This window comes from Pyrgilauda ruficollis, unplaced genomic scaffold (genome assembly GCF_017590135.1).
Source record: "Pyrgilauda ruficollis isolate IOZ18807 unplaced genomic scaffold, ASM1759013v1 scaffold144, whole genome shotgun sequence".
NCBI classification, from domain to species: Eukaryota; Metazoa; Chordata; class Aves; order Passeriformes; family Passeridae; genus Pyrgilauda; species Pyrgilauda ruficollis.
Window position 1 is genome coordinate 889,082 of NW_024512988.1, and position 24,754 is coordinate 913,835.

General features: G+C 44.5%; 1 protein-coding gene across 4 annotated transcripts in view; it reads right to left on the reverse strand.

Moving 5' to 3' along the window:
* The window catches only part of SRGAP2 (SLIT-ROBO Rho GTPase activating protein 2), a 107,078-nt gene that overhangs the window by 20,980 nt on the left and 61,344 nt on the right, over positions 1–24,754 (reverse strand). For 2 of the 4 annotated variants that reach the window (XM_041460487.1, XM_041460489.1), the window contains exons 8-18: positions 21,666–21,887; positions 19,917–20,018; positions 18,892–19,089; positions 11,973–12,057; positions 8,974–9,001; positions 6,785–6,815; positions 5,849–5,909; positions 4,386–4,463; positions 2,375–2,509; positions 1,050–1,155; positions 46–270 (exon numbers count right to left, since the gene is read on the reverse strand). In XM_041460487.1, coding sequence (XP_041316421.1) covers positions 46–270; positions 1,050–1,155; positions 2,375–2,509; positions 4,386–4,463; positions 5,849–5,909; positions 6,785–6,815; positions 8,974–9,001; positions 11,973–12,057; positions 18,892–19,089; positions 19,917–20,018; positions 21,666–21,887 — 1,271 coding nt within the window. Of the gene's footprint in view, positions 1–45; positions 271–1,049; positions 1,156–2,374; positions 2,510–4,385; positions 4,464–5,848; positions 5,910–6,784; positions 6,816–8,973; positions 9,002–11,972; positions 12,058–18,891; positions 19,090–19,916; positions 20,019–21,665; positions 21,891–24,754 lie in introns of all 4 variants that reach the window. The other 2 variants (XM_041460484.1, XM_041460488.1) reach the window with 1 other exon arrangement.

Sequence of the window (24,754 nt, forward strand, 5' to 3'; positions counted from 1 at the left end):
TGGCTAAGCACCCACCCATGGCTCTGCTCAGAGCATCCAGCATACCAGTAATCCTCTGTGGTTCCACCTCTGCTGTAGACTGGGCCCTCCAGCTCCCTGGGCCCTGGGAAGATGTTCTCATGTTGGATGATGATGGTTTTGATCAGTTCATTGACGTGAGCCTGGCAAGAGACCTGGTCGTGGCCCTCGGGCACAGACATCAGCGTGGGCCCGAAGCAGATGGCCAGGTTGTAGGGATCCATCATGTTCTCTTCACTGAACTGAGATAAACTGCAAAGAACACGGGTGGGAAGGAGGGTGAACAGCAGAAATCACCATCACCATCATCATCCTCTGCTCAGAACATGCAGCTGAGCTCAGAAGGTTTGTTTTGGGATACAAATGGATCCAAGTGAAAAATGAGACACTGATGGTATTTACTGAGAAATTAAATAGAAACTGCAAGGGGAGTTTGAAAGCTCTGGGTGCTGATTTTAAGTTTGAAAGCTCTGGGTGCTGATTTTAATATTTGACTTTATTTCTTCTCTGCTATTGCTGTTCTGAGCCCACCTGCAGCCCATCTCAAGACCAGGGTTACAGCAGGATTAAAACTGAATGGATTTACACTGAAAGAGAGGAGGCTAAATGAGATATAGGGAAGAAATCCTTTCTGTGAGGGTGGGCAGGCCCTGGCAGGGGTGCCCAGAGCAGCTGTGGCTGCCCCTGGATCCCTGGCAATGCCCAAGGCCAGCCTGGGATGGAGGACGGTGTCCTTGCCCTGTCCATCCTCAATAATTCCATGTTTACCCCAGGCCCTGCAGCAGAGCCCTGGGAGCCAGGGATGCCAGGGGAGGGTTTGTAGGCAGCTGGTGGAGCAGAGAGGCAGCACAGGAGCACCTGGCAGGGCCACTGAGCAAATTGCTCAAGGCCAGCTCAAAAAGGAGGATGCCTGATTCCCTGAAGGAAGGGAATGCTGCTTGCCACCTCTGCAACTGAGACCATCCAAGTAAAACCACCCCAGAGCTGCAAAGGGTCTGAAGGGGTCTGAAGGTGCTCCCAGGGGTACTCACTGATTGAGGAATGCAAAGAGGTATCTCATGACAATCAGGGTGGTCTTGGGCAGGTTCAGCAGCACCTTCCGGACGTGCAGCGCTCGCTCCTGCAAATTATCCATGGCTGCAAGAGAGAGAGAGAGCACACAGAGAGAGTCACCCTGCTGCCACAGCCCCAGTGCCACCAGGGCACCCTGCCCTGCACACTGGGCAGCCAGCAGGGCACCAGCAGGAGGGGATTTGGCTGCAGAACCTGCTGGCAAAGCCTCTGCCAGAGAAGGTGCCCGAGCACGTGGGAGCCTCCCTGTGAGCGTGGGAGCTCTGGATGTCACCTGCTCCAGGGGCTCTGGCACAAGGGCTCATTCAGGGCAGCTGGGAAAGGTGGGTGTTTGAAAAGGAAAAGCTGGAACACTCAAATTAACATAGTTAAAGGGTGAGGCAAAGGGCTCTGTGTGCAGCAGCCTGCTGAGAAAGAAGTGGGCAGCATAAATCAGCTCAGAAGGGAGAGCTCCTTCGGGGGAAAGAGGATTTTGCTTCTCAACATAACACAAATCCAAGTCTGGAAATGCATTTATCAGGAGCAGAAAAGCACAGGCCATTTCTGAAGCTGTCTCCTCAGTGATCTTCTGCCTCTCTTCAGAGGCTGCCCCTGCAAAGGCCATTTCTCTGCTTGGACAATGGAATCATTCTTCATTTCTGGGGGACGCAGCAAGAGCCAGGCCACTTAAAAACAATACAGAAACCACAGACAACCCTCTGCCTGGCAGAAACACCTTTAGTAACCATGAAAAACGTTACCAGTGAGTGCCCTGATGATTGATATGCTGGAGCAGGAGGCAGTGGATGGTCCCTTGTGGGTATGAAGCTAAAAGGAGTATGAATAAAAACGACCTTGTCAGCTGAGGCCAGCACACAGGAGAAGGCAGCAGGTATCCAGGGCAAGCAGATATCCAGGGAACCCTGCTGGTGATCCCTGCCTCAGAGAGGGCATTTCTGACATCCTCTGATGACAGCTCTTCAAGATTGTTTTACACGAAAGAAGGTTTTTTGCTTTATTCTCTTTTAAAAGAATCCTGTCACCAAGCACTGGCTCACAAAACTCCATCACACAGCCCTTAAAACCTATGAATTTCCATCTCCTTGTTCATTCCTGCCAGAGCAAGGATGGCTGTGAAAAGGTGATTGCTCAGACTGGATACCAGAGACCAGCCCAGCAGCACAAACCCAGCCAGAGAAACCCAAAAACTCACCCTGGAGGCAGGAAAAATGGGGAAAAGGAGGGAAGAGAAGTGGGGGGATGAGGAAAATGAATCCTATTTCTTTCCAGTTCTTCATGTACTTACTGACACAGGCAATCAGGTCATGGAAGATGTCCTTGGGGAAGAGGGGGTGCTCCAGGCCTCTGAAATAGAGCTTGAGGACTCCTGCTATGGAATCCATGTCGTGGTCATTCTGGTCCCCAGCCAAGGGATCTTCCCCTTAGGAGCAAGGAGAGAAAAATCAGAATACTGGAGGAAATCAAACACTGGAAGAAAAGGATTTGTGTTCAGGCCACCCAGCCCAGCTGCACTGCAAGAGTGAGGCACAGAGAGAGCCCCAGGTGGGAACTCTGCCAGGAATCCCAGGACACCTGGGCAGCTCCTGTCACCCAAATGCCACCCTGGCACCCACGGGGGGTGTGGTGCTGCTGCTGCAGCAGAGACACCCCGGGTGTTTTGGGCAGGGGAGAACATCACAGCTCCAGCACCTGACAGGAGGCTTAAGGCAGACCCAAAACTGCAGCTCAGGTGACAGGAGGGACCACTGAGCATCACACACCTGGCCCAGGTGACCCAGGAGCATCACACACCTGACCCAGGGGACACACAAACATTACACACCTGGCCCAGGTGACACAGGAGCATCACACACCTGGCCCAGGTGTGTGCAGACACAGGCAATGGGGTGGGGGAAGTGTTTCTGGGACAATTTGTTGCTGCAGATCCACCACAGTTTGTCTGCATTACCAAAGGGAAGATGCTCACTCAAGGAGTTGTTCCCTGGGGAAAACTCCCTATCAGACATAATTAGATTTAATGATGGGGCAATCCTCAAATTGAAGCTATATATATCCATTATGTGACTGAAATTACCAAAGCTTGCCTATTATCTTAATAACACACGAGATAATAAATGGGCCACTCCAAACCTGAGCATTATCCCTGATATTAACTGCCACCAAGGGCTCTGGATGAAGTAATAAACTGCAGGGATCTTATTGTTAACTTTGGCAGTCCTCTACATCACAGATTTTACACAGACAAGTGAGATGAAGAGGAGAAAAAAATCCTCTTTTTTATTTCTGCAGGGCACAAGTGGGTATTTCCCCAAGCTGGTATTTCTTTATACAAAAATCTGATTCTAATCAAGTGGGTACTTCCCCAAGCTGGTATTTCTTTATATAAAAATTTATTGATTAAAAAAAAATCTGATTCTGATGCTTTTCCTGACTAGGACACACATTCCTGCTTCCTCTGCTGCTGAGGGTTTTCACTCTCAGGCAGATGGAGCTGAGGACAGGTGACATCACCACCCCACATTGCTCATTAAACTTCTCTCTCTCCCCAAAAGCAAAATAAACTCACTGTGCCTAATTAATGACTGCCCTTCTCCTGCAGCAGCAAGCAGGGAAAAACACTGATCCTATTCTTTGGGAACACAGATTCCAGGGATTAACACAAGCCCTGTTGTTCCCAGTGACCCAGGGACTGCCTGAGGAGCAGCTCCTCTGAACCTGCTCTGCCAGGGAGAACAGCCCAGCAAGGAGCTGATGAGTCAGGAGGCTCCCAACTGCTCCCTGCCTTTGTATGGAATGGCTCTTCCCAGAGGAAAAAAAATCCAATCTATTAAAAGCTACCTCAAATTAACACTCTCTTGAAATTTCCCTCTCTCCCTCGCTGGTATTTGGAATAAATGTGGCCAAGCTGTGCCTCAACAACACAGAAAAAAAAACATGGAAATTCATCCTCCAGCACACAAAGAGCTGGGGGAGAGGGGAGGAAACTGCAGTTACACCTCATAATGAAATCCTCCACGTCCTTTAGTGTTGCAAACAATCAATAAGCTATCAGACATGAGAGGAGATTGAATTCAGAATATTTATTATACAGCCACTCCACAGGGTGCGAAGCACAACAGCAAACAAGTGAGAATTCAAGGTTAATGAGCACCAGGGAGGTGTTGGGAGAGCCTCACTCAGGAAACACAAAAATCAAAGGGACAAAAAGAAGTGAGCTGCATCCAGGGCAGTTCTGAGTGCTCACAAATTCCCACACTTGGCAATAATTCCTGGGCTTTGGAAGAGCTCTTCCTTACCTCTCTCAAATGCATTTTTGATGTCGTTCACTTCAACCTGGGACCCAGACACTCTGAATATTCCTTCGTGCTGCAAACCTGCAGGAAAACAAGAGATGCTGATGACAAGATAAGATGGATTAGATAAAAGAAGACAGCACCTTCAGCAGCTACAGCTCCTGTAAGAAAGGAGAAATAAGAACAAAGGCAGAGGATGCTGGATATTAAAAACCTTTCTCTGAGATGTCCAGAATATGAAAAAACAGAACTCAGCACAGACAGAAAATTTATTAACCCTTCTAAACTGCTGGAGTAACAGGGCTCTGACAGCCATTCATGTCATCTCTCACCCTGGAGGATCCCCAGAGGATTTTACAACCCAGAGGAAGTCATAAACCAGCAGTGGAGCAGCAGGAGTAAAATATGACCAATGCCAGGAGGAAAATGTTTAAAACATTTAAAAAGGACTCAGTTGAGTCTGTTGGAAAATCAAAGCCAGCTCTGGAATCTGAGTAAAATCAGCATCTCCTGATGCTGAAATCAGCATCATCCTGAAGGATTTATCCCCCATCAGTTCCCATTTCAATGTGGTCTCAAGGATTTTTCCAGCAAATATCCAAATACGGCCTTAAAGAAAGATTCTAGATTGATTCTAGAACTTTAACTTGCTTATTCCAAGTGCTGATGAGAATGGGACTCCAGATTATGGTTTCTAAAATAGTAATGGAACAAGGGAAACAAGCAGGACCTGCATCTTGGCTAATGAAGATGGATTCCACCTCTTCCACACGTGTTAATTAACAGCTGCTTCACACGCTACTAACAAATGATATCAATTAAAAATGAAAACAAATTGCAATAAATGTACAGCATTCAAGGCTGGGAGAGGTCAACCTTCCAAACAGGAATAAATCATCTCTCTGTGGCAGTAAATGAACAATTAATTCACTGCTTGACCTCCTACATTCAAACACTCGGAGTGCTCCTCCTCCTCCTCCTCCTCATGAAGAGGATGATTGTTGCTGCTGAAGGCCACATTTCAGGGCTCAAAGGAAGGTGAGTGCAGGGGAGGGATGGGCAGCTGATTTTGCAAGGAATAAAGGGATATTGTTGGCAAAACAACATTTGCAAGGTCAGTTATTTGGAGCAGTCATTGCACACACAACACCAGCAGTGCAGGCAAAAAATCAGAGCCATTTTCCTCCTGTGGCAGCTTCTGCACAAGCACCTGAGCCACTCTGAACATCCCTCATAAGGTTTATTTTATAGGTTTAACCTATAAAATATAGGTTATTTTATTTTATTTTATCTTGTCCTATCTTATTTTATAATAAAATCTTTATTACATTTTATAATAAAATATTTATAATAATGTAATAATGTATTACTATTTTATAATAAGATATATAAAGATTATTTTATAATTTTATTTTATTTTTATATTTTATTTTATTTTATTTTATCAGAATGTCCCACAAACTCACCGTGCCTGCTGATGAATCGGATGCAGCTCTCCACCACCAGGGGAATGGCTTGGGAAGAATCCTGCCCAGAGAGGAATTCCAGCAAGAGCAGACAGAATGTAGAGTGAAGAGGGGAAAAAAAAAAAAAAAAAAAATCTGCACACCAAGATCACACCTTGCTCTCTTTATTCCAAAATTCCAAAGCAGCAGCCCAAGACTGTGTGAGCTGGAATTCCCAAACTTTATCCTTAAAGTATCAACAAGAGATTTTTTGGGTCCTCCCCATCTCAAAAAACACCATTTTAGCTCACTTGGGTACCAAAAAGCAGCAGATCATCCCCAAGGCCAGGGACACAAAGCCTGGCTTTTGTAAGTCTTTATTCCAGGAAGGCACCACAAGAGAGCAGCTCCAGGTTTAACAGAGATTCCAGGGAAAATGAAGGGATGGAGACAAAGAAACAACAGCGTGGATCACATAAACCAGGAGTGTCCCAGCAGCTCCAGGCAGCCTGGGATTTCTGATTCCAGGGCTGTCCAAACACAGAGTAATTTGAAATTTTGTCATGGAAAATGAATGAGGTTTTGGATTTCTGATTCCAGCTCTGTCCAAACACAGAGTAATTTGAAATTCTGTCATGGAAAATGAACCAAGTTTTTGATTTTTGGTTCCAGGTCTCTCAAAACATAGAATAAAAGCAATTTTAAATTTTGCCATGGAAAATGAAAGAGGTTTTGGATTTCTGATTCCAGGTCTCTCAGAACACAGAGTAAAGGCAATTTTACATTTTGTCACGGAAAATGAATGAGGTTCTGGATCCAGGTTTGAGGGATTTCTTCAACAAGACTGAAAAGGTCCATGGAAGACAGGGAGGGACAGATAAAAATTTGTTTTCCAGCACTCCTCCTCTTTCCCCACCCCATCCCTGCCTCATTACTGAAATGTTAATTACTAATTACCTGCTTCCTCACGGTGGAGCTGCGCCTGCCACTGGTCCAGGGGTGCAGGAGGGAAAAACAGAAGAGAAAATCAGGATAATCCTCCCCCATCACCAGCTCATCCCTCCAGTGCTCCCAGGCTCGTGCTGGAGCAGGGAAGGAGCAGAAATCCCAGTCAGTCACAATTCCAGAGCCTCACTCCAGTTATGGAACCCCAGAAAAATTATAAGTGACTTTAAATCGCTCAAAACCTGCACGAGGCAGCCCTGACAAAAAATCACCCCTGACATCTTAATTCTGAGCAGACAGAATGCTGGGATCCAGGGCTGCTTGCTGCAGATGGAGTTTGATATAAATTGCACAGGGAAGAGCAGGTGGGTCCCCCCGTGCCACTGTGGAGCCTTTATGATGGTTTTGATAAGATTTCAAATAAATAAATAACATAAAACCCCCCTGGAACAGCAGCACACACCAGCCAGGCTAAGCATTGTCTGTCTGCTCTCATTTGCTGATATTGATAGACATTAATGGCAGAAAAATAGGAAAAAAGCCTTGCTCTGCCAGGGTTTTCCCCTCAAAATTTATTACTGGGGTTTAAAATTCCTTTAGTTTCTTGTAGAAATGAAAGCAAGGGAGATGATAGCAGAGAGGCCCTAATGTATCATTCCAGCCAATTCCCTGCCAGGGCAGATGGCTGCTGAATTATAAATGAGGGGATTAGAAGTGTGATTTTTTAAAAGCCTGTACAACGTGTTAATTTGGAGGAAATTCCTTTTGTAAAACAATCAAAAACACAGAATGAAAATAAAAAACAATTTAAAAAATCCAATTCCACGGGCTGTCACAGACAATGAGGTGGGTTTTAAACTGTTAGCCAGCACGATTCTTTGATATTTAAAATTGTTTCATGATGAATAATATTTTATTATTACAGATGTCAGGGTCTAATTAGGACCTGTCAGTTTTGCTTTGCAGTGAGGAATGGGAACAGCAGTAATGAGCCACGCTGGTGGTAATCACCTTGCTTTTCTTAACGAGGCAGGATGATGCACAGCCCCAGAGCCCCCTGAATCCCCCAGTTTGGAGATGGAGTTTGTGTTTTACTAAAGCCCCACCAGAAGCTTAGGGCTGGTTCTAGGATTGGCTCTAATTAAATTAAAATGGTTTTTTTTTCCCCCGTGCCCTCTGTCCTGCTGGAATCCAGGCACAGCAGAGCAGCACTGGGATCAACTGCATTCCCATAAATTGGGAAATCTGGGCTCCCAAATTTCCCAATTTATGGTCCTCAAGCCTGTGGATAAGCCCTGCACAGCCCCTGGGCCCACCTCTCTCCCCCTAATTAAATTAAAATGTTTTTTTTTTTTTTTTTCCCCCGTGCCCTCTGTCCTGCTGGAATCCAGGCACAGCAGAGCAGCACTGGGATCAACTGCATTCCCATAAATTGGGAAATCTGGGCTCCCAAATTTCCCAATTTATGGTCCTCAAGCCTGTGGATAAGCCCTGCACAGCCCCTGGGCCCACCTCTCTCCCAGGACCAGGGATTTGCTTGTAAAAACCTAAATCTGGAGAATGTTCTCCAGGTGACAGCACCAAATTAAGGAATTTCTCTTACTTCTCCATCCTGCTCTAGATCTGCTCTAAAGACACCAGGGCAAGAAAAGGAATTTGTTTGTATTAATTTTATATATATATAAGCAATAGATATAAAATATTGATTATTATATATATGATATACTATATCTAGTAGATATAATTATATATTATAATATATTATTATAATTTTATTTGGGTATATATACATATAAATAAAATTATTACTATTTACATACTGTATTTATTATAATTAAACTTATTACAAATTTAGTTGAAACAAATTATATATAATGTATATAATATATATAATATAGATAAAAATAGAAATTTAATCTATAATAAATGACTACATTTAATTAAATTTATTAAATTCCTGCCCCATCTCTGGAAGAGTTCCAGGCCAGGCTGGATGGGATTTGGAGCATCTGACACAGTGAAAGGTGGCACTGGATGAGCTTTAATGTCCCTTCCCACCCAAACCACTCCATGATTCCATTCTGTGGCTCTAAATCAGTGTATTTTCTAACAGACACATATCCTGGGCTGGGAACTGATCTGGAATGACCAATTTGCATCAGATTTTCCCTAAAAACCACAATTCCCTGAGCCACACCTACCTGGCCAGGGCACAGTCCGTCCGCTGACCTGTGGAGGAGACAAAGAAATGCAGAGTGAGGAGGGAGGGATGGGAAAATGCTTTCAGCCTTTCTGTACACAGAATTTTGGAAGGAGATGGAGGAAAGCAGAGGAGAGAGGAGGGGAAGCTCCAAGGACAGCACCAAACCCATCCCTGCCAGCTCAGCTCCACCAAATCCAACCAGGAGCCAGCTCAGGCTGTCCAAGCACTCCTATCCCTGGGAATTCTTGTTTTTAAACAGAAATTACCTCCCTGAGCATTCTAATTGTTGACTTCTGCCAAAAAACTGGGCTTGTCAGTCCCTCCCTCCCTCCCTCTTCCCAGGGGAACTGGTGGGGCAGGAGATTCTACTTCCCACAGCCCCTCAGGAGGAGTGCAAACATTCCCAGATCTGTCAGCCTGAACGTGCTGGCACCAGAGCTATTTTGGGAGACAGACGTTCAGTGGTGTTTTTTATAAACACATTTATAAAAAACACTCCATTAACTTGTGCTGAGTTTTCGAGGAAGCAGCAGCCAAGCTCAGGACTTGCTAATTCAGCATCACCTAAAACATCACGACAGAAGAGAAAGGAGGATGCGCTGTGGGAGTGGGACAGGCCCATTATTTTTGGTGAAAAAATCAGTGAAACCACACAGATTCAGTGCTTTTCACACTGATTCCCACCAGCTGAAAATCCACCTTCCCTCCTGTTGTCTTCCTGCTCCTGGGGAGATGGAAGGAGGAGTGAGGGAAGCAGCTAATTGCTGATGGCTGACAATTAGTCGAGCACATCTTGATAGCCACTTTTGCTCTCCCCACGTCAAGCCAAAACAGTGCATAATTTACATGAAAATGTTATTCTGCAGCAGAATTTCCAGCCATCTGTCCCCTTTTCATCATGGAATATTCATACAGAGAAATTACACGGCTGTGGCAGCATCAAGGGGCTCCTGCATTAGGGTGACAAATGGGGACAGGAGGCAGGGACATAATTACTTGCAGAGAGGAGGACTTGCTGCTACTTTTATTGCTGGAACTTGTCATCTTCAGATTAAGGCAATTTGCACCACGACTGAAAAATGTCACCTGAGGATGGGGCAGGGAGGAGAATAAAAAATAACAACCCCTGAAGCTCCCAGGCACTGAAGACACACAGCTGGAGGCACATTTTCCTGCAAAGCTCCTAACCACGCTCTGGGGACATGTGGAGGGAATTTTATTTGCCCATTTCCCAATTAAGTGACATTTTATGGATAAATCTAGGCATGGTCCCCAGTTTGTAGCATCAACCTGCTCCTGTGGGTTGGGAAATGGGATGTTCCTCCCTCTCCCAGCTCCTTCTGATCTCACAGATGACAGGAGGAGTTTTTTTGGGTCTCACCCTGACACTCACTGCCTCCCTTCACAGAGCCACTACAAAAGCTCTGGTTTGCAAAAAGCAAACGAAGAAAACAGAAGCAGCCTTTAAATCCCCACAGCAGTACAGAAATCACATTTAATTTCCTCTCCTCTCCCCCCTAGCACAGCTTCAGCTGGGGTCAGGGGCAGGCAGGTTAAGAGGAAACAGGGCTGGAATGCAGAGGTCAGCCAGGACCCAGGAATGTCACCAGTCAGGGGCAGCACTCTGCCACTCACACATCTTCAGAGGCACAAGAAAAATGCCCTGAGGACACAAAACTTTGCCTTCAGCCACCCTTTCTTACAGGACAGCTGAAACTTTGCCTTCAGCCACCTTTCTTACAGGAGAGCTGAACTTTAACCAACCCAACCAAACTGAGGCACATCTTCCCTTCATCTCTAATAAACACAAAACTCTGAATTACTGCAGCAAGAAGAATTTCAGTTTTTCAGTGCATTCTCAAACTGGAAACAAAGCACTTCAAAGCCCACATGCTGGTTGGGTTTTCATGCAGCAGATTTGCACACCAGGAGCTGTGGGGAGCTCAGCTCAGCCACAGAGCTCCAGACTGAGCCAGGACTGAGCTGAGCCACTCTTTGACCTGACATTTCCACTGCTCAAACCTTCTCCTCTGCAAATACAAGGCAGGTTTCTATGGAAACTTGGATGCATAGTTGAAGTGTTTCTGGCCAACAGGATTTGCCCATACCATGAAGGGAAAGAAATCTGCCTTTGTTCTGACTCTAACAGCAAATGAATATTCAGTTCTGGCTGCTGCCCCCTGACTGATGCCCTCTAGACAGGCAACATATTTCACATGCTCTGAAATTTGTTTGTGCTTCTCCTAACAAAAGCCTGGGCTCAACACTGGGTTGAACCCACAGAGGTGAGGAGCAGCTGAACTGCCACAGAAATGAAGGCTAAAAATTCTGAATTATGAGTAAATCAGCAGGTTTGACCCAAAAGAGATCATGAAGAGCTCACCAGGATGGGTGTGAAGGAGGGGAACACAAACGAAGGCTAAAAATTCTGAATTATGGGTAAATCAGCAGGTTTGACCCAAAAGAGATCATGAAGAGCTCACCAGGATGGGTGTGAAGGAGGGGAACACAAACGAAAGCTAAAAATTCTGAATTATGAGTAAATCAGCAGGTTTGGCCCCAGAAAGATCATGAAGAGCTCACCAGGATGGGTGTGAAGGAGGGAACACAAACGAAGGCTAAAAATTCTGAATTATGAGTAAATCAGCAGGTTTGGCCCCAGAAAGATCATGAAGAGCTCACCAGGATGGGTGTGAAGGAGGGGAACACAAACGAAGGCTAAAAATTCTGAATTATGAGTAAATCAGCAGGTTTGGCCCCAGAAAGATCATGAAGAGCTCACCAGGATGGGTGTGAAGGAGGGGGCAGCACACAAATGCACATTAGTGCCTCACTCAGCGCTTTGGTGTTCACCATCCATCCCCCTCATGCAGATCAGAGGAATCAATTAATAAAACACCAGCAAGGCCACTGCATCACCAGTCCAGGGCTGCCCCCTCATCTGGGGAACTCCACAATGCCCAGCCTGGCTGGGAGCAGTGCTGGGCACACACTCACTTTCTCCCAGGGTCTTCTGCAGGAGGTCGTGCTTGGCCTGGAGCTTCGTGATCAGGTTCCTGCCCTCCAGGTACTCCTTCATTTTCTGTGGAGAAAACAGCACGGTGAGGGGACAATTCACCTCTCTGATCAAGTCTTGGGGGTGCTGGGTTGTCAACATGAGGGCAGTGACACTGAATTTACAGAGTGACACTGAATTTACAGTTATAGAATGACACTGAATTCAGTGTCATTCTATAACTGTAAATTCAGTGTCACTCTGTAAATTCAGTGTCACTCTGTAAATTCAGTGTCACTCTGTAAATTCAGTGTCACTCTGTAAATTCAGTGTCACTCTGTAAATTCAGTGTCACTCTGTAAATTCAGTGTCACTCTGTAAATTCAGTGTCACTCTGTAAATTCAGTGTCACTCTGTAAATTCAGTGTCACTCTGTAAATTCAGTGTCACACTGAATTCAGTGTGACACTGAATTTACAGTTATTGAATGACACTGAATTTAGTGTGATAATTTACAGTTAGAGAATGACACTGAATTTAGTGTGACAATTTACAGTTAGAGAATGACACTGAATTTAGTGTGACACTGAATTTACAGTTACAGAGTGACAATGAATTTTGAGGGACACTGAATTTACAGTTATAGAATGACACTGAATTTAGTGTGACAATTTACAGTTATTGAATGACACTGAATTTAGTGTGACACTGAATTTACAGTTAGAGGGACACTGAACTTGCAGAGTTACACTGAATTTACAGTTACAGAGTGACAATGAATTTAGTTAGAGGGACACTGAATTTACAGAGTGACACTGAATTTATAGTTAGAGGGAATCTGAATTTACAGCTATAGAATGACACTGAATTTAGTGTGACACTGAATTTACAGTTATTGAATGACACTGAATTTAGTGTGACAATTTACAGTTAGAGAATGACATTGAATTTAGTGTGACACTGAATTTACAGTTATTGAATGACACTGAATTTAGACTGACACTGAATCTAAAGTTAGAGAATGATACTGAATTTACAGAGTGACACTGAATTTACAGTTAGAGTGACACTGATTTTGCAGTTATAGAATGACACTGAATTTACAGTTAGAGGGACACTGAATTTACAGAGTGACACTATTTACAGTGACAAAATAACTCTGAAATTCATGGTAAAAGCATGAACTAAGTCCTGGCTTAAGCATCTGGGCAAGCCTAAAGCTCAGGCCACTCATATTTTGAGCCCAGCCAAGCTTGGATCAATGCTCTCAGAGGCCTTTTCCAACCTTAACAATTCCGAAATTCTGTTTATTCTCCATCTGCAGGGCAATTTCCATTGTCCCACTGTGGGATCAGCTGAATGTTTGGCATCTCTGGAGCCATCAGAGGAGCTGTCACCATCCCTGGGCAGGCAGGGTGGGATGCACTGAATGAGCAATCTGTTTAACCAACTAAAAGGCTGCTACTGTGCTTATTCTCTCACTTAACCTCTCTCACCCCACTTTACTTGTCAAACCCTGCGTGCTGGATGATCCACAGGGCTGCACAGGACAAAACAAATAAAGATATTATTGAAGTTCAGATGGACTCTGGCAGTGGAATATTGTACAGCCACGCAGGCGTTTTTCCCACTGCTCCCTGATTTTCTACAGCTTTGCAAATGCTGATTTATATATATATATATATATTTTTTTTTTTTTTTATTCTTTCATGTCTTATCTTGCAGCTCAGAGCAGTGTTATTTATCTTCACTGAGCTGCAGCATGTGAAATACTCAGTGTACAGGGGCTGTCCACGTTATAAATGGGACATGTTTGCATTCAAACCACAAACTCTGCAAATATCACAGAGCACTCTCTGGAATCCTGAGAGATCTTAAAAATTCAGGCAGAAGGATGAGCACAGAGAGGATCCTTATCTAATAACGAAATCTTCTTGTTATAATCAAATCCTCAAATGGTTTTAGGTGGGCAGGGACCTCAAAGCTCATCCAGTCCCATGGGCAGGGACATTTTTCAGCACCCCAGGTGCTCCAAGCCCTGTCCAGCCTTCCTCAGTTTAATCCACTTCCCTTCAGGTCTGATCTGCACAATAAGACTGCAAATCCTTGAGGAAAAAATGGATATTTTTAACAACAGGAGAGCCTGGACCCTGCTTGGCCTTTGCAGGAGCAGCTTTTGTGCAGGGTGGAAAGAGTCAAGTAGAAATATGTACATAAATAAAGAAATATCTATATATAAAACATATACTATAGATATTTTAAATATTTTATATATTAATATATAACCTCTAATATTTAATACACATTAAATAGTTGAAATATTTATATAAAATATATAATCTACATTAGTAATAATATATAAAGATTATATATAAATATATAAAATTTCTATTATATTTACATATATTACATATGTACAGTACATATAGTATATATATAGTATATGTATTATATATACAATATAATATATATAAAATCTATATTAATATATATTAATATAATATATTAATAATATCTATAAAGAAATATACACACTGAGGCAGTAGTGAGGGTGAGGGAAAACCTTCCAGGAACTAAGGAAGCTTCCCCCGAGGGCTCCCCAGCCCTGGTGTGCACTGACACAACAAACAAAAATGGCTTTAATTAACTGCCAAAAGCCTGTGTTTCATGTCCCCTCGCTTGACAACACTGAAAGAAACATTTCACAAGAATTAAGTCCCTTTGGAAAGTCTCAGCATTTCCTGCTTCCTTTATTAATATTTCAGTTTTTTTTGTTGTTTTGGAAGAAAACAGGAAGCGCCCTCGAAAAATGAATTACATGTTTTTTTGGGGAATTTCCCTGTAGAGTTTGTTTGCCAAGCCCTAACTATATTTTGCTCAATCAGTGAAATTTTTGGAGAAAAAAACATGATGAAAATAAAAATAATAAAATAAAACCATAAATAAATAATATAACTATGCTAATATAATATAAACTATATAAACTAGAATAACATAAACTAAATAATAATGAAAATGATAATGATAATAATAATAACAACAACTGCAAAAGTAACCAGTCTGAAGGGGGGCAGTTGAGGATAAATCTGGTTCTGGGGGGCCTCAGAGTCACAGGTGAAAGGACAGGAGGGTTGGAAGGCTCAGCTGCAAACAGAAGCTTAAAGACCAGCAGATCAACTCCTCTTGGCAGAGTTAAGCTCCCCTTTGAAGCAGATCTAAACACTTAAGCCCAGCCTAAGGTGGGTCAGGCAGGGCAGGGCACAGGCACTCGCTGGGACTTGCAAGGCTCCAGCTTTGAGGGCATTAAAAACATCAACAGGTACCAGGGCTTGCTTTAAAGGAGAAAAAATGTTCCCATCCACTGCAGAATTTAATTTTTTTTAGTGTTTCCTCATGCCTAACATTCTGTTCCCTGCTTGTAGCAAGGATGCTGATGAAAAAAAAAAAATTAATTACAAAATAAAGCTTCAGGCTTTTCTCAGTGAATTACAAAGATCCATTAACCCTGGATTTTCGGTGTAATAAAAACAGACAAAGGAAAATAAAATCATCAAACTACAGGAGAACTCCCGAGGATTTCATTTGGGGCAGAGCACAGCTGGAGCTGGGCTGAGTGCAGCCAGAACAACGCAGCAGAAAGGTCTCTGGGTGCCCTCCTTTGTGCACAGGACAATTCAGAGGTGAAGATCAGCTGGGAGGCAGAGCCAGGAGCATTCTGCACCTCCAAATCCTGCAGGATTCCCAGGCAGAACCCAACCAGACCCTGCCTTCCTCCCTGTCTGGGACACAGAAAAACCATTTCTGCCCCTGCTCCACATCCTGATCCATCTCCTGTCAGGAAAACTGTGATTTTCCTCCATCACCTCTCCAAGAATAATTCCAAACCAAGCACTCGACTGAAGGATGGGGGGACTGGATCCATCTCCCAGGATCAGCACCCAGCTGCAGGGCTCAGGGACAGCAGGATTTTATCCCCCATTTCCCCATCTCTTTATAGAGCAGCAGGATTTTATCCCCCATTTCTCCATCTCTTGTTAGAGCAGCAGGATTTTATCCTCCATTTCTTGTTAGAGCAGCAGGATTCTATCCCCCATTTCCCCACCTCTTCCTATTGCAGCAGGATTTTATCCCCCATTTTCCCACCTCTTTTTAGAGCAGCAGGATTTTATCCCCCATTTCCCCTTCTCTTGTTAGAGCAGCAGGATTTTATCCCCCATTTCCCCTTCTCTTGTTAGAGCAGCAGGATTTTATCCCCCATTTCCCCATCTCTTTATAGAGCAGCAGGATTTTATCCCCCATTTCTCCATCTCTTGTTAGAGCAGCAGGATTTTATCCTCCATTTCTTGTTAGAGCAGCAGGATTCTATCCCCCATTTCCCCATCTCTTGTTAGAGCAGCAGGATTTTATCCCCCATTTCTTGTTAGAGCAGCAGGATTTTATCCCCCATTTCCCCATCTCTTCCTAGTGCAGCAGGATTTTTTCCCCCATTTCCCCATGTCTCAAGGCAAAAACAAACCCCCATTAATCCTAAAGAACTTCACCCAACCAGCACTGCTCTGCTTCCTCCTCTTCCCAGGGATAAAACCCCAACATTTTGCCCAAGAACTCAAATTACGCAGGTTTAGAGGTGGAAGAACGGAACCATTCCCCCCTTTCCCAGTGCCCAGGTGGGGCTGGTGCCAGCTGTGCCCTGCTGGGCAGCTGTGCCAGGGTCCCTGGCTGGGGAAGCAGGGCTGTAACCATGGCAGCAGCAGCACATCCCTGCATTTTGGCTGGATTTTGGCTCCCTGAAGTGACTGCTGCTCCCCTGCCTCAGCCACCTGCAGCAGCTCAGGGCTGGGGCCATCCTCCCCTGCACACTGGGAAGTTGGAATTAGCCTGAATACCAATTAAATTACCCTGAATTCACATCTCCCTTCAAGGCCAAACAAGGGAACCATCAGCACTGGGATGTGCTTCCAGTGGAAACACAGATTATTCCAGTCTGGAGACACTCCAGTGTGGCAGGCATATTTTTTTGGAAAAATCCTTTTGCTCAGGATTCTTCTCCTGGGAAGCTGAGAAGCCTCAGAGAAAAAGGAAAACAATATTATCTCATTTGCTCCTTCTGTGTTTTGCTCCTTTGGAACGTGGTTGGAGATTGTTTATCCAACAGGTGATTGTTTCATTGGTTTCATGTGAATTATTCTGACTTATTGGCCAATCACTGTCAGGCTGTGTTGGGACTCTGGAAGGAGTCACAAGTATTCATTATTATCTTTTAGCCTTCTGTCTGTATCCTTTCTGTATTCTTTAGTATAATATAATATAATATAATATAATATAATATAATATAATATAATATAATATAATATAATATAATATAATATAATATAATATAATAGCCTTTTAAAAACATAAAGTCAAATTCATTATTTCTTCCTTCATCTAAAAACCCCACAAATACAACACTCCAGTGAGTATCCTTCCTCTAAATTCCCATCACTGTATTTACCCAAGAGCTCTGCCTGGGAATGCAGCACATGGAATTTCTTCCTTGAGTCACATTAATATGGAATATTCTTTTAAATCAGCATTTTTGTTAAAGTTCCTATCCCCCAGCACTCAGCACATCACGAGGTAAAAGGGAATTAAATCTCAATTCTGCACTGCACTTTGTTTTTTATCCCCTACACAAAGCTCTGCCCTCAAGCCTCATTAATACCCATCAGAGGGTTTTATGAGACACTGGAAAAGTTCCTCCTCAGAGATTCAGAGCTGGAAATCCTTATCAAGGCTATTTATAAGCCTGGTCAATAGCAGATCAATCCAGCATCTGATCAGGCTGCTTAAAGAGGGTCTCTCTCTAACACCACATCCAAAGGGAGCCTGGATTCCTCCTCCTCCTGTTTGAACTCAAAACAGCTCTCTCTAGAGAGGAAATGCTCAGAGTTCAATTAAAAATCGCTTTTCTAGTTCCATAACCCTGGGCAGGGTGGTCAATCCTGCCTTAATTGAAGCAGCTTCTCCACTCACTTCTCTCAGATTCACCTTTAGTGGAGGATTTTGGATTTTTCTAAGTCAAGGCCTAATGATCCATCCTGCCAAGTTAGTGCCCTTTGCACTGAAAATTCAGATTTTTAACAAGCAGCATCATTCTGGGAAGAAGGTGAAGGATGCCCAAAGGAATGACAAATTAACCAGGGTAAGATCCATGATTTTCATCTGCTACTCTGAAATCTTTTGAAACTGGAAACAAATTCAATGGTTTAACATAAATCTGATGTAGGAAAAAGACACACAGTCTGGCATGAAATTCAATAGCAAAAAGCTCTTAGCATCTTGTAAAAAACACTGACTCAATGAAAAGCTTATGCAGGCTGAAATTGTAAGATGATAACAAAAAATGAAAGAGCTAAACATGCTTTCAGTTTGCACTAGTTTTGAAATTTCATGTTTACAAGCTATTAAGTTCTTTCTCTGAAAACTCCTTTTCAGATGCAGAAGAAATCAAATTTGACATGATTTACCCACAGACTATGTTTGAATCAACAGAGATATCCCAAAATATTCCCAGAGAATTGACAGCACACATTTCTAAACCCAACATGATTCCTCTGCTTGCCCAAAATCGGTGAGAGAAGCATTTTTTGTAGGACAGAAGCATCACTTTGCACTCTGTTGTGAGGATAATTCTGAGTAGATCTCACTGAAAATTACAGAATCATGGAATGGGCTGGGTTGGGGAGGATCCTGAAGATCATCCAGGGGATGGGCAGGGACACTTTCACTACCCCAGGCTGCTCCAAGCCTCTCCTGGCCTTGGACACTTCCAGGGATGGGACAGCCACAGCTGCACCAGGGCCTCACCACCCTCACAGGGGAGAATTTCCCAAAAGAGAAAAAAAAAACCTCTTAAATCCCTAGGAATCAGCCCCTTACAGTGAAGTAGAACTGCTCAGTCTCCTGCTGGTTTGCCCTTCTCTTGGCAATGCTGGGTTTGCTCATGAACGTCTCTGACACCGTGGATTTCACAGATTCCATGGAGTTGCTGTACTGGAAGCAGTCAGAGACATCGAAGTCCTCGATGGTGACAATGTCCTGGATTGTCTGCAGCGTGGCCTCCATCGTCTTCTTCACCTGCCCAGCAAGAAGCAGAGAACTCAAAACCTCCAGGTTTTCTGTTGTGAGTAAACAACAGAGGCAGGGGAGTCCCCTGGAGCACTTTGCTAATAAACAGATATTACTGGTTTCACACCCTGGGTGCTGTAATTAATTCTGGCTCATTAGCAGCACAGTCCATGCAAGCACAGAGCTGGCAGCACCCTGAGCCTGCCAGGACTCCGTGCCAGGATCTCAGTTGTGATCTCAGGGAGATGGAAAGAAATTTAACCTCAAAGCAAAGAAAGCTGGAACCAAGATTCTCTAATTGTCTTCTGCAACTGCATCTACTGGGCATCAAATGTTAATTACAAACAGGACTCTGCTGCACTGTGCATTTTTACTGAAGACCAGAATCAACTTTCTAGACATAAAAGGGGTTGCAAATTTTGCCCCAAAGTTCCTGAACACAGAGGTGCAGAGATCAGATCCCCATTCCTGTCATCTTCTCATCCTGGATAGCCAATTAAACAAAAATCACTTTAACTCAGGTTATGCAAACTCACTTCAAAACATTAAATTCCTCCTTTTACCTTTGCTATCCAAATTCAACTTTGGCAACACAGCCAGTCTTATCAAGGTAAGGATGGGAAGAGAGATATGGGGGGTATTTTAAAGGATTCTCTCCACACACCCAACTCTCCTGTGAGATCACACCATAATTAATGCACAAGATGCTTTGGCCTTGAATTTTACCACAAATGTTCAAACAAAAGGACCACAACAACCAGATTCTTCCATAATCAGTGCTCAATAACCACTGGAAGTGGCTGAGAGGGGTTGCTGAGCTTTGGTTATTAACTGACCTCTTCATTTTCAATCTTCAGCGTGGACAAGCGGGACTGCAGCTGCTGACACCTCTGCACCAGCTCACTCTGGACTGGCTGCTGGGCACAGAGCTGAGACTCCTGCAGGAGAAACAGCACAGCAGAGCACTGCAATTACTCCTTTATTTGTCAGACACAAACATTCTCTGAAGTGCTGAACTTTAAAACCAAACCCAGTTTTAAAATCCAGGTTGAAACCTGGATTTCAAGCAGAGGAGAAGGTTCTGCCAAACTGCAGCTCCCTGCCTGAGAGGAATGACAGCAAGCAGATGATGGCAACATCAAAGAGGAGCTAGAAAACATCAGCTGCTTTCAGTGATGTCAGCTCAAAGTGTGCTTTGGAAGTCTGGAGGTGCTTTATCCCACCTATTTGGATAAATCACATCAAAATCAAGAATTTGGTTCAGTGCTTCAGCCAGGCATCCTGGGGTAGGGGCACAAGGGGCTGGGATGGCTCAGCTGAACCCCCTGCACAGCACAGCAACAGGCACAGGTCACTCTTGAATGAATCCAGGGCAGCTGAAATCAAAAAGCTCAGGCTGGGGACCTGTCCCAGGCACCAGAACACCGAGGTTCCCTGAGCTGCTCAGAAAGACTCTCATTCCACAGCATGAGGCAGCTTTTCCCTTTCATTTTGTTCTGGGTTTTGTGTGGGTTTTCTACATAAAACACTGACCTCACTGCCTGAGGCTGTTTCTTCAGAGACAGCATTGAAAATGGGAGTTTTATCCCACCCATGCACACACAGGATGACATATTCTGATTTAATCTGCTGTGTGCAGCACCATTGCAACAAGACCATCAGCTGCATTCCTAAACACTCCTCCAGCTCTGAGAAGCAGCAAGATAAATGATTCAGTGAATGGGAGCTGCTCCTGAATGAGACTCTGCAGGTAATTCCTTTTCTTCCCACGATTTTACAGCATCAGAAGCACAGAAAAATCCAGGGAAGGTCATTTGCAGTCTGAAGTTTTCACTTAAAAGGAGAGAGACAAAGAAAAGCCTGGAGCAGGGGCTGTAATTCCCAGCCCACGAGAAGAGGCTGCCTGCAAGAGACCATCCTGCAGTCTGGAAATGCAACCAAGTGACCTAAATTGTCACACTGTGCATGTGCTCCCATCCAGAAGCAGTTTCAGCTTGTGTGACTTTCAACAGCTCCCAGCTGAGCAACCACATCTTGATAAACCCATAAAAGAGAGGGGGTTTGCCCTGCCAAAAATGAGGAGTACTCTGACAGCCCTGGCTCACAAACAGGATGCAAAAAGCAGCATTTGTGCTCTCAGGATGCACACTCAGATGCTGCAAAAAAATAGCATTTAGGTTTCTTATATTGGCCCCTCCAATTTCAAAATTCAGAGATTGTCTTGGGGATTAACCTCTATGTTCAAGCAAACCTAGTACGTTTCCTACTCACATTTAATGTCTAACTTAATTAAGCATTTTCACCTCCAGTGAAGGGCCAAGGATCAGGATCAGCTCAGATTTAACAGCAGCACCTGCTCCTTTTCACAGAATCTTTGGGGTTGCAAGGGACCTCTGGAGACCATCCAGCTTTGACAGCCAAAAAAGTAAAATTTAGACACCTCTGCCATGAACCTCTGCTTAATCTTTACATCATCTCCCACCTCTCAGACTCCCAAAAGAGCCAAACAGGCACCCTGGAGGGGATCAAATAACCAAAAACGAGGCTGATGAACAGGCAGAGCTGCAGGAGGGACCCACACTGACCATGTCCCCCATGTGTGGCTGGAACTCGAACTTCATGGGAGGGCAGAAGACGTTGTTGTACATCTCCATCAGCCTCTGCTTGTCACTGTTGGCATCCAGGTTCTCCACAGCATTCTCAATGGCATCCAGCCCCTCGTGCTTGGACTGCTCCAGGTTCAGCTCGGCCGACAGGAACGTCCTCAGGGCTCTGTTGAGGCTGGCGTGGTAGCCCAGGTCACAGCACTGCTGGAAAAACACACACAATCCCAGGTGAATGAAGCTCCCAGGATGGGAATCTGAATGCTTCCAAAGGGCAGGAGTTGTGTAAGCAGGGAATGAGTTGTGGGGTTTTTGTCATCTGCTGGGGGGGCAGGGAGGTCCCACGCCTCTCACTGTCTGCACAGAGCACCTCAGCCTGTAACCCCATGCAAATTTTATCACCATGTTGTAATTATGTAGCTTAAATTATAAACTGTAATAGAAGCTTAAATTATTGTAACAGTTTGTGGGGTTTTCTTGGAGATTTACAGACTTATTTTTCATGGAGTACTAGAGACCCATTTCATCCAAAAATGAACTGGTGAATTTCAACAGCAGGGCAGTGGATTTCCCTAAATTCTACCCTGGCTTTTTTTAGGTGTGTTGTTCCTATGAAAGCACTCCAAAATCCTTAAATAACATCATTCAAAGGAAGAGAAAAGCAAGGCACTGAAGTGCTACTGGAGAGACAAGACACAGGATTTGGATCATCTATAAAAGCCAATCTGCACCCAAATAATTCCACAATTGCAGCAAACTGCTTCATTCCATGTACTTCAGGCAGGAGGAGCATGACCTGGACATGAAAACAGAGTCATCCAAAACCCAGCAGCCAGCAGTTGGGATGATTTCATTGCTGGGGTGAAACAGAAGAGCAAAAAACTTTGAAGCAAGAAGTGGTTATGGTCAAGAATTTCCTGGCTGTGGCTGACACTGGGATGATGTCACTGGGAGACAATCGAGCAGCTTCATTTCCACCACGGCTGCAGAGCCAAGTTTTCATGTTTCAGAAGGGGGAAAAAAAAAGGAGCTTTTCATTAGCATGAGATCAGAACCAGCCTGCATTTTTCAGCCATCTCATAAAGTGAGCAAGAAGGAGCCCACCTTGTTGGAATTACAAGCAAGATTACATCCACTAGGAGAATATCCAAAAAGGAAAGAAAGAGACCATCTGCTTGATTGCTGTGCTGCTCTGTAAGCAAAATTCACATGAAAACTCCGCCCAGCCCATCATTTGGGTCTCATCACTGTCATTGTTTGCCAACACAGAGGGGAAAAGGGGGGCAAAAAAAGGAGGAGGGGTGTGGGGAGAGGGAAGAGAAACTGCGGCACCAGTCCCTGCTCCCACAGAATTCCTGCCACCCAGTGCTGGAAGCCTGGCTCTGGTGCCAAAAAAGCTGTGGCAGGTGTGAAGCCTTGGAAAAAGAGCTGCAGTTGCTGGTTGGGCTGCAGGCAGAGAATTAAGGGATTTTACATTCAATCAGAAAAGAACAAAACCAGCCAAGCAAAAAAAAAAAATACCCACAACAACCCAAAAGCAAAACAAAAAGCAAAATAAAAGAGGCTTGATTGAGAATCTGCATGTGTGGAGGCAGCCTTGGATCAAGAGGCACTCCCAGCTACTGCTCACTCTGCAGGGCTGGTCCTGCAGCCATGGGGGGAAGATGGGACTGGGACCAGGACCAGGACCAGGACCAGGACCAGGACCAGGACCAGGACCAGGACCAGGATCAGCTCAGATTTAACAGCAGAACCCTCTCCTTTTCACTGAATTTTTGGGGTTGTAATTTTTGGGGTGATCTGGAGAACACCCAGGCCAAGGCAGGGTCACCTGGAGGTGACACAGGGACACGTCCAGGTGGCTTTGGGGTGTCTGCAGAGAGGGAATCTCCAGCACTTCCCTGGGCAGCAGTTCCAGGGCTCTGCCACCCTCATGGACAGAAGCTCTTCCTCACGCTGAGGTGGAAGTTCTTGTGTTGTAGTTTATTGCTCCTTGTCCTGAACAGAGCCTGGCACCATCCTGACATTCCTTGGGGAGATGGGCAGGGATTGATGGGATATTTTATGGATTGATGGGGTATTTTATGGATTAATGGGAGACTGGTATGGACTGATGGGATATTTTATGGATTGATGGGAGATTGGTATGGACTGATGGGAGATTGGTATGGACTGGTGGGAGATTGGCATGGATTGATGAGAGATTGGTATGGATTAATGGGAGATTGGCATGGACTGATGGGAGATTTTATGGATTCATGGAGTATTTTATGGATTCATGGGAGATTGGCATGGACTGATGGGATATTGGCATGGACTGATGGGAGACTGGCATGGATTGATGGGAGATTGGCATGGATTGGTGGGATATTTTATGGATCGATGGCATATTGGCAAGGATTGATGGGATGTTTTATGGATTGATGGGACCCCCTCTCAGCCTTCCCTTCTCCAGCCCCCCCAGTCTCTCCTCACCAGGGAGATGCTCCAGACCCCAAATCATCTTTGTGGGTTCTGCTGGACCCTCTCCAGCAGCTCCTTGTCATCCCTCAACTGCAGAGCCCAGAACTGGACACACTTCCTGCTGTGAGACAGGTGCTTGTGCACCCTCCCAGTGTGACCAGTTTGTCCTCCCAGTGTCCCCAAAAATGCACTGGGAGGACTGGGAATCCACAGGGGAGTTAATGTGGCACGCCCCACCTGGCTCAGGCAGAATGTGTTGGCTCTTTGCTACTGAAGCCACTGACAGAAAACATTTCCCCCACCTAAAAGGTTTTTTTTTAAGTCCAGTGTTCCATGTTTATAAAAGCACCAGTCCTGCCATCCCTTTTCTGGGTTATATAAATGTTTGATGGAACCATTCTCGAAGGAAATCAATTTTTTATAAGAATTTAATGATAACTCATTCAAATTCACTTCCCAACATGACAGCTGATTAACCCTTTGTCAGTCAGCTTTCAAACAGGCCGCAAAAGTAGAAGATTTAAGGGGGAAAAGCCCTTTGTTGTAAAATGCAATTCACATTTGGAAGGGGAAAGATGAGATCCTGGAGTAACACCTACTCCTAGAGG